General features: G+C 46.6%; 1 protein-coding gene and 1 long non-coding RNA gene across 2 annotated transcripts in view; one reads left to right on the forward strand and one right to left on the reverse strand.

Moving 5' to 3' along the window:
- Positions 1–13,076, reverse strand: part of LOC134732068 (uncharacterized) — an 82,269-nt gene that overhangs the window by 1,060 nt on the left and 68,133 nt on the right. The window lies entirely within an intron of this gene.
- Positions 3,142–13,076, forward strand: part of P2RX7 (purinergic receptor P2X 7) — a 59,517-nt gene continuing 49,582 nt past the window's right edge. The window contains exon 1 of the mRNA XM_055237762.2: positions 3,142–3,360. Coding sequence (XP_055093737.1) covers positions 3,236–3,360 — 125 coding nt within the window. The 5' untranslated portion in view covers positions 3,142–3,235. The remainder of the gene's footprint in view (positions 3,361–13,076) is intronic.

A 13,076-nucleotide genomic window follows, 5' to 3' on the forward strand; every position in this document is an offset into this window, starting at 1 on the left:
CATATAGTGTGAGTGAGAATTAATTCATCACTGCTCTAAGCCATGAGACACTGAGAGTGCTTTGTTATTGCAGCATAACCTGTCCTATCCTGATAGAATCATAAAAAGTGCTGAGAGACAATTTGCTGGAACTGATATTTACAGGGAGAAGAGAGCCAGAGAAAGATAAGACAAAGGTTGGATGCAGTGGCTCATGCCTGTAACCCCACCACTTTGGAAGGCTGAGGCAGGAGGATCACTTGAGGCCAGGAGTTCGAGACCAGCCTGGGCAGCATAGCAAGACCCTATCTCTACAAAATTTAAAAAAAATATTTAAAGAGGCTTGGTGGCCTGCGCCTTGGTCCCAGCTACTCAAGAGGCTGTGGTAGGGGGATCACTGGAACCCAGAAGTTTGAAGCTGCAGTGAGCTATGATTGCACCACCGCACTCCAGCCTGGACGACAGAGCAAGACCCAGTCTCTAAAATAAATTAATTAAATTAATTTTTTAAAAAGAAAGATAAGATAAAGAGTCATAGAAGTACGAATGAGAAACCAGGAGAACATGGGACCCTGGAAAGTCATGGAAACCAAGGGAAAAAACTGGTCCAAGACACAGAAAGTGGCCAGTGATGTTGAATGCATCCAAGAGATCAAGTAAAATACGGAATAAAATATATCCACCCAGTCTGGCATCTGAGAAGTCTTTGGTCATCTCACTGAGAACAGAATCCATGGAGTGGTGGAGGTAGCAGTGGTGAAATAGTAGACAAGGGCTGAGGGAGTGGAGAGGGGAGAGCATGAGGGACCAGTGCAAGAGTGCAGCAGAGAGACAAGAAAACAGGCCGGGTGTAGTAGCTCACACCTGTAATCCCAACACTTTGGTAGGCTAAGGCAGGCAGATCACTTGTGACCAGGCGTTCGAGACCAACCTAGCCAACATGGTGAAACCCCATCTCTACTAAAAACACAAAAATTAGCCGAGTGCGGTGGCACATGGCTCTAATTGCAGATACTCAGGAGGCTGAGGCACAAGAATCGCTTGAATCCAGGAGGCAGGGGTTGCAGTGACCCAAAATCTTGCCACTGCACTACAGCCTGGGCAACAGAGGGAGACTCCATCTCAAAAAAAAAAAAAAGAAAGAAAGAAAGACAAGAAAAATAGATGTCTTTGAGTGGTAGCAAGAGCAACACTGAAGTGATTTGCCTATTCTGGACATTTCCTATAAATGGAGTCATAGAAGATGCATCCTTTTGTGCCTGGCTTCTTTCACTTAGCGTAATGTTTTCAAAGTTCATCCATGTTGGAGCATGGGTCAGTCAGTATTTCATTCCTTTTTATGGCTGAATAATATTCCCTTGTATGGACTTTTGTCCTTTGGTGTATCCATCCATCAGTGGATGGACATTTGACTTGTCTGCCTGTTCACTGCCATATCTACTATTCCTGGTGCTCTTGGGAATGAGTGAATGAATAGTATAAACAGAGCTGTCCAAGGTCACAGAGCTGGTAAGATGTGAAGCCAGGATTGGAAGCCAGGCCATTAGTCCCCTAGAGCCTATGTTCTAAGCATCAGGCTTTACCTGTGAATCTCCTCTTTTTACAGATGAAGACGACCGTATCACTCAGATTCCCGGCAGGAAAGCAATGGCATACTCAAGCGGGGTAACTAATGATGGAACCATTTACAAAGGTGTGGACAGAGTTAAGAAAAAGCAATTGGAGATAGTGAGCTCCCTGGGGCTGGCAAGAGTGGGGAGCCCTTACCACTCCCAGGACTAAAGGAGGGAGTGGTGCCCAGAAGCCCTGCCTATATGCAACTGAGAAGGGTGGGGCCAGGGACTCACGTCCATCCTCACTGCTGTCCAGTCTCCTGAACTGGAAGCCAGAGGGTGAGGGGAACCCTGATGCAGTTTGTATGGGTGGGAAAGTACAATTAGTTTAGACTGAAAAACTAAAAATCTACCCGGCTACTTAGCAGGCTGGAATAACAGAAATAGATCAAGCCAGCTGTAAAGGTAACAGGGAACAATATTTCTCTGTAGCTGTAAAGTGATAATATAACCCTGCATCTTTGAGTGACTGCTGAAACATTGTCCTTAAAAATCAGAGACCCTCAGAAACTCTGCTGTTTGAAATTACATGACTAAGACTGAAATATTCCAATTTTGCCTGGAGGATCTAACTCATCTTGACACAGAGAAGCAGCCTCAATTTACAACTCAGGAGCAGAGCTTCAAATAAAGACTTTCTGGACACATTTGACATTTATCTTAGCTATGCTGCTTCCTAGGAAACAGGGCCCTGGGTCCTCTTTGCAATCCAGACTTGAAGTTGACTGCTTTGTACAGACCTGTTTTGCTTTGAGTCTATCAAAACATGACTTCATTTAGATTTTATCTAAACACCACTTTCCTCGGAATCCTATAATAAATCACCGTCTTCCTTTGTTTGGTGATGTGCAGTAGCTCTTCTGGTGGGTGGTGTCCCTCACTGAATAGGTCAATAAACCTAACTTTGTTGGACTGCCACTGTGTCCCTGGTGATTGGTCTAGGTCATGGGTCAACCTTCCGGGGTGCAGAGCAGGGTGGAGAGTAACTCAGAGGTTCAAGCATGAAAGATCTGGCAGAAAAATAAAGCCCCTCCACCCCCACCACCCCTACCCCTGCAAATCTGATTTCCCTACCAACTGCAGACCAGAGTATTATAAGGGGTGGTGGAGGAAGAGGGGGAGATCTTCATTTACCCAGAGCTCCTATACATCAGGGGCTGAATAAAGGGTTGTAGAAATGAATGAATCAATCTCTGAGTGGGGCTTCAGGCAACGGAAAGATCTCAGTCCTTTTCTGAGGCACAATGGAAGCTCCGGGTCTTGTGACATTTGCAAGGCTGCCCCTTTCTCCCAACAGACATGAGACCAAAAAAAATGAAAGGAAAGGGGGGAAAAGGGAGAATTCTAAAAATGCCCATCCTCTGAACACCATCTTTGTGTAGGCATCTGGGGGAGGCCAGCTGGGGCGAGGTCATCTGCCAGCCAGGCCTGTAGGACTTGGCGCTTCTTGTTTATCGCAGCCATATGCGGGGCCACTGCCAGGGCCCGCCCCACCCCTGCAGTCATTGGAGGAGCTTGAAGTTAAAGACTCCTGCTAAAAACCAGTAGGTTTCATTTCACAGTTACTGGGAGGGGGCTTGCTGTGGCCTGGTCAGGAGAGTAGAGCTCTGGTCCAGCTCCGCGCAGGGAGGGAGCCTGTCACCATGCCAGCCTGCTGCAGCTGCAGTGATGTTTTCCAGTATGAGACGAACAAAGTCACTCGGATCCAGAGCATGAATTATGGCACCATTAAGTGGTTCTTCCACGTGATCATCTTTTCCTACGTTTGGTAAGTGGGATCTCGGGAGGACACATATCTCTGCAGTGGCCGACAGCACAGAAAGCCCCAGGGGGAAGCTTCAGGTGCACATTCTGAATCTCACATGGTTTTCGAATCTGAGACGTGCTCTCACAGCCAGCTGCGCGGGAGGGAGGAAGCAGCAGCAGGCAAGAGGAAACGGTGCCAGGCTGCAGCAGAGAGAAGCCACAGGACGAGCGGGATTCCTTTCAGCTCTACTCCAGGCCCGCCAGGACGAGCAGGGCAGGGCGTGCCTGGGGAAGGTGGGAAAGCACAGGGTAACACCCTGGATCTCCAGGGAGGAGGCGAGGATCTCAGGGCACGCCTGGTGATTATGCTGGCATCTGAGTCACCGTGCTTGGGAGGAATAGGACCAGGCTTGAAAATGTATTATAACTTTAGGTCCTCACCAATGTCAGGAAGGCCCTGCTTTTTGGTTTTTCTTTTTTCTAAAAGAAACTTACTGAGATATAATTTATACACCATACAATTTACCCATTGGAAGGGTACCATTTAATGATTTTCAGATTATTCTCAGAGTTGTGCAACCATCCCCACAATCAATTTTAGAATATTTTCATTGACTCGGCCGGGCACGGTGGCTCACGCCTGTAATCCCAGCACTTTGGGAGGCCAAGGTGGGCGGATCACGAGGTCAGGAGATCGAGACCACGGTGAAACCCCGTTTCTACTAAAAATACAAAAAATTAGCTGGGCGCAGTGACGGGCGCCTGTAGTCCCAGCTACTCGGGAGGCTGAGGCGGGAGAATGGCGTGAACCCGGGAGGCGGAGCTTGCAGTGAGCCGAGATCGCGCCACTGCACTCCAGCCTGGGCGACAGAGCGAGACTCTGTCTCAAAAAAAAAAAAAAAAGAATATTTTCGTTGACTCAAAAGGAATCCCACACTCCTTCGCCATCATTTCCAACACTGTTCCTCCTCCTTCCACCCATTAATTTACTTTCTGCCGCTATGGATTTGCCAATTCTGGACATTTCATATAAATGGAATCGCACAATATGCAGTCCTTTGTGGCTGGCTGTTTGCACTTAGCATGTTTTCCATGCTCATCCATGTTGTAGTATGTGTTGATCATTCAATTTTTTTTTAAGAGACAGGGTCTCACTATGTGGTCCAGGCTGGTCTCAAACTCCTGGACTCAAGTGATCTGCCTGCCTCAGCCTCCCAAAGTGTCAGGATTACAGGCATGAGCCATTGCAGCCGGCTGATACTTCATTCCTTTTTATGGCTGAGTAATATTCCATTGCATGGGTAGATCCCTTTTATCTATCCATTCATCCATTGATGGACATTGGGGTTGTTTCTCTTTTTTGGCTATCATGAAGAATGCCACGTGAACATTTGTGTACAAGGTTTTATGTGGATATATATTCTCCTTTCTCTTGAGTATGTACCTAAGAATAAAATCGCTAGGTCATATGTTAACTATGCTTCACCTTTGGGGGGAATATGGAGCTGAATTTCACAGCAGCTGCAATTTTTTACGTTCTCGTCAGCAGAGTATGAGGGGTCCAGTTTCTCCACATCCTCACCAACGCTTGTTATTGTCTGTCTTTTTGGGTTTTGTTGTTGTTGTTTTGTTTTTGTTTTTGAGATGAAGTCTTGCTCTGTTGCCCAGGCTGGAATCCAGTGGCGCAATCTTGGCTCACTGCAACCTCCACCACCCCGGTTCAAGCGATTCTTCTGCTCAGCCTCCCGAGTAGCTGGGATTACAGATGTGCGTCACCACTCCTGGCTAATTTTTGTATTTTTATAGAGACGAGGTTTTGCCATGTAGGCCAGGCTGGTCTCAAACTCCTGACCTCAAGTGATCCGCCCACCTCGGCCTCCCAAAGTGTTGGGATGACAGGCATGAGCCGCCACACCCAGCCTATTGTCTGTCTTTTTTATTAAAGCCATGCTAGTGGGTGTGAAGTGGTGGTTCACTGTGGTTGTGATTTGAATTTCCCTGATGGTGAGTGCCTGTTATTCTCTGTGCTGATTGATAATGATGATGGAGGCAATTTTTATCTATAGAGAGTGGCAGTGTAGTTTACTAAGAGTTAGGGTAACTTATTTCATAATACTGGTTATGTCTTCTGGGCCAAGTCATTAACTTCTCTGAGCCTCAGTTTCTGCATCTGTTCATAGGGTTGTGGCAATTAACCAAAAAAAAGGCATGAACAGCCCTTATCATGATGACTGACATAGGATAAGAACTCCATAACTGGTATCTATTTTTAAAAATAATCTTAATAATCTTTTTGAGTCCGGGAGCAGTGGCTCATACCTGTAATCCCAACACTTTGGGAGGCCGAGGCAGGTGGATCATGAAGTCAGGAGTTTGAGACCAGCCTGGCCAATATGGTGAAACCCCGTCTCTACTAAAAATACAAAAATTAGCAGGGCGTGGTGATGCATGCCTGTAATCCCTGCTACTCGGGAGGCTGAGGCAGGAGAATCGCTTGAACCCAGGAGGTGGAGGTTGCAGTGAGCGGAGATCATACCACTGCACTCCAGCTAGGCAACAGAGCAAGACTCCATCTCAAAATAATAATAATAATAATAATAGTAATCTTTTTGATTATATAATAGTATATATGTATATAAAATACTTGTATGTATTTTTATATACATCCTCTGCTCTGGCCCTCAAAGTAACCACATCCAAATTCAGGATTTGAGATCTGGAAATGTGGATTCAAATATCCTTCACTTCTTTGAGCCTTGGTTTCATCATCTGTAAAATGGGGAGAATTGTTGATAGGAATATTAAATGAACTAATAAATGCAAAGCTGTTTGAGAAATATATGGCATATAGCAATCCCTGATTGTTAGTTCTTATTATTAATAATGCTATTATTAGGATTATTATTATTTGATTCATATGTTTACTGTTCAACAAATATTGAATGATAAACATATATGCTGGGTTGGGCACAGTGGCCCATGCCTGTAATTCCAGCACTTTGGGAGGCCAAGGCAGGCAGGTCACTTGAGGTCAGAGTTCGAGACCAGCCTGGCCAACGTGGTGGAAACCCCATCTGTACTAAAAATACAAAAATTAGCCGGGCATGGTGGTGGCTGCCTGTAATCCCAGCTACTTGGGAGGCTGAGGCAGGATAATCGCTTGAACCCAGGAAGTAGAGGTTGCAATGAGCTGAGATTGCACCACTGCACTCCAACCTGAGCCACAGAGCAAGACTCTGTCTCAAAAAAATATATATATATGTATTTATATATTATATATATATTTATATATATATTATATATATTTTTATATATATATTATATATTTATATATATTATATATATTTATATATTATATATTTATATATTTTTATATATATTTATTTTTTTATATATTTATATATATATGTGCTGAAATCTAAAAAAAGACATATTACTTAAATAAGCTATCTTAGGACCAATGGTAAAGAGCATAATTAGTAAATGCTCCCTTCTGCATTAATACATAGATTGTATGCCACAATTTCATGTAGCAAGTGATGAGACTTCCTGACATTCTTGGGCCCAGCATACAATCTTTTTATTTCTTTCTTTTTTAGAAACAGGGTCTCATTGTGTCGCCTTAGGCTGGAGTGCAGTGGCATGATCACAGCTCACTGCAGCCTCAACTTCTCAGGCTCAAGTGATCCTCCCACCTCATCCTCCCAAGTAGCTGGGACCATAGGCACACATCATGATGTCTAATTTTTTATTTTTTTTGTAGAGATGGGGGTCTCCCTATGTTGCTCAGGCTGGTCTCAAACTCATGGCCTCAAGTGATCATCCTGTTTTGGCCTCCCAAAGTGCTAGGATTATAGGCATGAGCCACTGTGTCTGGCCTACAATTCCTTTTTCTTTCTTTCTTTCTTTTTTCTTTTTTTTTTTTTTTTTTTGACATGAGGTCTCACTCTGTCACCGAGGCTGTAGTGCAGTGGTGTGATCTCAGCTCACTGCAACCTATGCCTCCCAGGCCCAAGCAATCCTCCCACCTCAGCCTCCCAAGTAGCTGGGACCACAGGTGTACACCACCACGCCCAGCTAATTTTTTGCATTTTTGGTGGAGACAGGGTTTCACCATAGTTGTCCAAGCTGGTCTTGAACTCCTGAGCTCAAGCGATCCACCTGCCTTGGCCTCCCAAAATGCTGGGATTACTAGTGTGAGTCATCATGGCCAGCCTTCAATTTATTAAAAGCAGATTATTGTATAATAATAAAATTTCTAAAAACAGATTACTATGAGAACACCTTGTAATGATAAATATTTTTCTTTCACATAGTGAAATCATAACTTACATGTATTTAACTCCCTCAAATTCAGTTATACATGTTCCATGGGGACATGGAAAGAGAGAGAACAATATAAATAATGCAATGATTCAGCAACCGGATTCCCTGGAGTAGGTGTGAGATGGGGTACTGGCATCTGGTGTTCCCTCCGTCAGTCTCTGTTCCCACGTGCTTTTTAGCGAGCATCTTGCTGCTCTACTTATTAATCTAGGTACATATTTTTCAGCCACACGACCCCTAAAATAAGTCAACTCCTTCACCTTCACCTGGAGCAAAACTGTAAAAACAGCAACTTGTTCTAGATCTGGAGGCAAAATTGGCTCCAGCAGACCCACTGGGAAGTGGGAGGTGTTTGCTATGCTTTGTGGACAATTTAAGGGTTTAAAAGGCAATTTTGATGAGCCATGATTTTCATCTTAAGTGCCAACTTTAGAAGATAACCTTCAAATAAAAGTTTCTCTACTGTTTGTATTTTAAAATATAAAATGGAAGAAAAAACTATCGCCAGCTTTGCTTTTTCCTCTTGGTTAATGGACTATCTATTAACATCTCACTAAATGGCCAAATGGAGTCTCACAGTACACAGGTTGGGATATGCTGCCTTAAGTTGCTCTGTGAAGCCTTAAGTTCGTGTAACCATAACTTAGCCATCTGTGAAATGGGTAGACCCGTGGGGCATAGGAATTGGGGAATGTATTTTGCATCAAGTAGGACTGGTGTGGACCATAGGTGGAAATCCAGACAGGCTAGAGCAATGTTCAGGATACAGCAGCGACAGGTTCTGGCCAGCTTCCCTACTGGGGCTGGAAGGACTAAGAGCCAGGATAAGGAGACAGGGCCTCGGTTATTGAAAATGTGATACAAAGCAGGGACTGGTTATGGAGGAAATTAACCAAGAGGCTGTTCAGTTTCTCCTATTCTCACAACCAAGTTCGGATCTGGAGTCAAAGGCAGGGATGCGGCTACAAGATGAGTTTGTGTTGGAGGTCTGTGTAGATAGGATGCTAAGCAGGTCTGTGTCAGCCAGGATCGTTTGGGCAGTAAGTGACAGAAACCCAACTTATGTTAACCACAAAGCCTCAAAGGGGAATTTATTTGATCATGTAACTGGGCAGTTGAAGAGATGGTGCTGTCCTCGGACATGGATGAAGATAAGAGTTCAAAGTATGTCATCAGGGCAGATCCCTCTCCCTACATCCTGGCTCCATTTGCTTCTATTTGGCTTCCTTCTTGAACAACTCTGTATGTAGCAAGATATCCTCACATTCTCTTCTTTTAACAACCTCAGAGGAGCAAACAAGTCTTTCCTGATAGCACTGCTAGGAAAGTCCCAAGAAAGACTCTGATTGATCAGATGTGAGTTACAGATCCATCCCTGAACTAACCACTGTGGCCAGGGCCAAGGTGTCATCCCATTGGCCAGCCTGGGTCATGTGCTGGCTCCCGTGGCAGGAAGTAGGGAGAAGACGAAGGAGCCGTGTGAGCCCTGTGTGAACCACATCTAGTGGATTTTCCTTAAGAAGGAAGATTCTGTTACCAGACAAAATGGGAAAAGTAAGTGGGGAGGGTAGGCAGACAAAAATCAGTGATCTATTACAAGGTCTTTCCAAAAGCCAGAAATTAGGGATTTCTAAGTCTACCTCTCTAGTCCTGGCTTGTCTCAGCCCTGCAGCTGGGCTGTGGAGACTCCATCAGCAATTGCTGACCTCCTATTCTTACCTCGGCCCCTTCCTGAGTCCCACCAGGAGCCCTGCTCCTCATCTGGGACGTGCTTGTTGGCCCATGGAGGTTGCCAGCTCACCTTGGTACTTTACTGCTATTTGGTTTCTGTGACCACCAAGCTGTTGCTTAAACCAAGCCACCTATGGTGGCGCCACCTTGGAGAATTCTTTTTTATTTTTATTTTTTATTTTTTGGGACAGGTTCTCACTCTGGTTACTGAGACTGGAGTGCAGTGGTATGATCTTGGCTCACTGCAGCCTCGACCTCCCAGGCTCAGGTGATTTTCCCACCTCAGCCTCCCCAGTAACTGGGGCTATAGGTGCATGCCACTACACCCGGCTAACTTTTGTATTTTTAGTGGAGACGGGGTTTCGCCATGTTGGCCAGGCTGGTCTCGAACTCCTGACCTCAGGTGATCTGCCCGCCTTGGCCTCTCCAAGTGCTGAAATTATAGGCATGAGCCATGGCGCCCGGCTGGATAATTCTTTTGGTTTTATTCCGAGTGGGTTGAGAAGCCATGGGAAGATTGTAAGCAAAGGAATAAAAGCTGGTTGCATTCTCTTTGGAGGATTTCCCTCTTCCCTGGAGACCAGTCCTCACAGAAGCTTTTTCAATGGCCACAGAAGACTAAGGAAGATTGAGAGAGGCAGAGGAAACAATTCCACTCAGAGCTACTGCTTCTCCACTGCCCAGTCAGCCTCCACTGGCGCCAACAGTGAGCCTGTGCTGTCTGGTCCCAGGCTAGCTGTCACCGTAGAGATGGTGCTGCTATGCTAGTTTGTGGCTGTTAAAATGGAGCTCCTGGCTGGACACCTGTTTCCCAGTGGGTGGCCACAAACCTGTGAGTCTGGGCCTCCTCCAGCTGAGGAGAAGTGAGCCCAGCCCAGAGGCCGGGGAGGCCCCAGATGCCAGCAGGAGCAAATCCAAATCCAACCCAAGCATGGCCCCTCTCATCCTGACCATTTTTTTTTTTTTTTTTTTTTGAGACAGAGTCTCCCTCTGTCACCCAGACTGGAGTGCAGTGGCACAATCTTGGCTCATTGCAACCCCCGCCTCCTGGGTTCATGCCATTCTCCTGCCTCGCCTCCCTAGTAGGGACTACATGCACGCGCCACCACTCCCAGATAATTTTTGTGTTTTTAGTAGAGATTGGGTTCTGCCGTGTTGGCTAGGCTGGTCTCGAACTCCTGGCCTCAAGCGATCCATCTGCCTTGGCTTCCCAAAATGCTGAGATTACAGGCGTGAGCCACCGCACCCAGCCTGCCCCTGACTGTCTTCAGGGAAGTAGAAGCAGGAGGTCTGCCACATTCTCATCCCACCCTTGACACCTGGATAATGTGCTAGAGCTTGAGCGGAAGGTCAGAGATAACCCAGTTCAGGAAGTGACCCCGTAGGAGGAGAAGAATCCAGCCACGTGACACACAGTATGAAGAGAACAGTAAATGCAAAGATCTGGAAACACAAGAGGAACAGCAAGGACAGCATGTCCCAGAACCTGGGGAGAGAGGAGGGAGCAGCCGCAGCTGAGGGCAGGTCAGGGGAAGAGTTGCTATTTGATTGTCAGTGCCATGGGAGGCCACTGAAAAGTTTTATGCTGAGAGGTGAAACCGTCTCACTCATTTTTCTAGAAGCCTCATGGGCCACTGTGCAGAGCATAGAGTGTGGTGGGATAAGTGACAGTGAGGGACCAGTGAGAAGGTTCCTGGGGTCGCCAGATGCAAGGAGATGGAGGCTTGGGCTAGAACGGGCTGGCGGAGCTGGAGAGAGGGGGACAAAGCTGGGATGTGTTTTGGAGGCAGAAATGACAGATTTGCTAGGAGGTGAAAGATGGCTCTAGATTCCTGAGGGACGATGATGCCTTTTACCAACTTGAAGAAGACCAAGGAGAGGCTTGAGGACTAACACAGCACTGTGAAGGAGGCCAGGCAAAGGTGGACACTGCTGTGAGCTGTGATCACGCCACTGCACCCTCGCCTGGGTGACTGACTGAGACCCTGTCTTAAAATATATATGTAATAAAAAATAATAAATAAAGGGCCAGGTGTGGTGGCTCACACCTGTAATCCCAACACTTTGGGAGGCTGAGGCAGGTGGATCACCTGAGGTCAGAAGTTCAAGACCAGCCTGGTCAACATGGCGAAATCCCATTGCTACTAAAAATACAAAAATTAGCCGGGTATGGTGGCACAAGCATGTAATCCCAGCTACTTGGGAGGCCAAGGCAGGAGAATCACTTGAACCTGGGAGGCAGAGGTTGCAGTGAGCCTAAATCGTACCATTGCACTCCAGCCCAGGCTACAGAGCGAGACCCCATAAATAAATAAATAAATAAGTAAATAAATAATATCAGGCAAGCAATTAAAACACCTGCCTACGGCCGGGCGCGGTGGCTCACCCCTGTAATCCCAGCACTTTGGGAGGCCAAGGCGGGTGGATCACGAGGTCAGGAGATCGATACCATCCTGGCTAACAGTGAAACCCCGTCTCTGCTAAAAATACAAAAAATTAGCTGGGCGTGGTGGCGGGCACCTGTAGTCCCAGCTACTCAGGAGGCTGAGGCAGGAGAATGGCGTGAACCCGGGAGGCGGAGCTTGCAGTGAGCCGAGATCCACAGAGCGAGACTCCATCTCAAAAAAAAAAAAACAAAAAACACCTGCCTACTACCATCTATCCACAGCCTTTTTTTCATGTCTAACACCAAAACACCAAAATAGCTGGAAGCACATCATGTCAAAAGATAAGCATGATTCTTTCAAATGAATGGCTGTGGCCTTATGAAAAGCTGCCTCCATGTCTGATTTTCTTGTTTCAGGGGGTAATGATGGAGGCTTCTCTCCTGCACCCACAGGCCTCCGGGGATGCTGCCCCAGTCCAGCCTCCCACCCTGGGCTGGAGCCTCCCAGTCCCGCTGCATGAGTAGCACAGTGCTGGGAAGAGGAAGGAGCAGTCTGTCTGGCTTTTTTACAGGCGCACAGCTGGCCGGTACAGTGGCAGAGAAGGCGAGGCCGAGGTGGGGCTAGGGAAGACGGCAGGGGCCAGATCATGGAGTGCCTTGTGCTGCATCCAGCAGGCACTGAGAAAGCGTGGAGAGCTGTCCCCCAGCCCCCAGCATCTTATTAGAAAATATTCAAACGTAACAGAAAACATGAAGGGTTTTATGCTCATATTTTCATTTTAGAGAGATCATTCTGCTTGAAATATAACACCTACTGAGTACTGCTGAGGACTTAGCATGTGCCAGGTTCTGTTCTTAGCATGTGATGTGTGTTGGCCTATTTGATTCTCCTACATAATCCTGGAAGATTGGTTGTGGGAGTGGGTGATCATGACCTGAACGGCCTAACCATGTTTCGGGAACGCTCTGTGTTATGAGTTCCACTCCCCTAATCCATGTCACAGTTGAATGTCCCAGCTTCCCTTGCAGCTAGGACACAACAAGAGACCCAAGCTTTCCAAACATATGCCCCAGGCAACACTTTGATACACAGGGAATAACACTGGATGCTGGGTGTGCACAGAATTCAAATTCAGGAATGGAGGGAAGTACTGCCCTTTGACCCATACAATAGGGGATCCCCTTCCTTGGACCCCATGCCTTAGAGGGCCCCACTCTGTCCCTCTGCAGACTGTGAGCTGCCCTATGGAATGAGGGGTGCCGGAGGCTGTATTAGTTTCTATTTGTTACACAGC

The sequence above is a fragment of the Symphalangus syndactylus genome, chromosome 13, assembly GCF_028878055.3.
Source record: "Symphalangus syndactylus isolate Jambi chromosome 13, NHGRI_mSymSyn1-v2.1_pri, whole genome shotgun sequence".
Lineage (NCBI taxonomy): Eukaryota > Metazoa > Chordata > Mammalia > Primates > Hylobatidae > Symphalangus > Symphalangus syndactylus.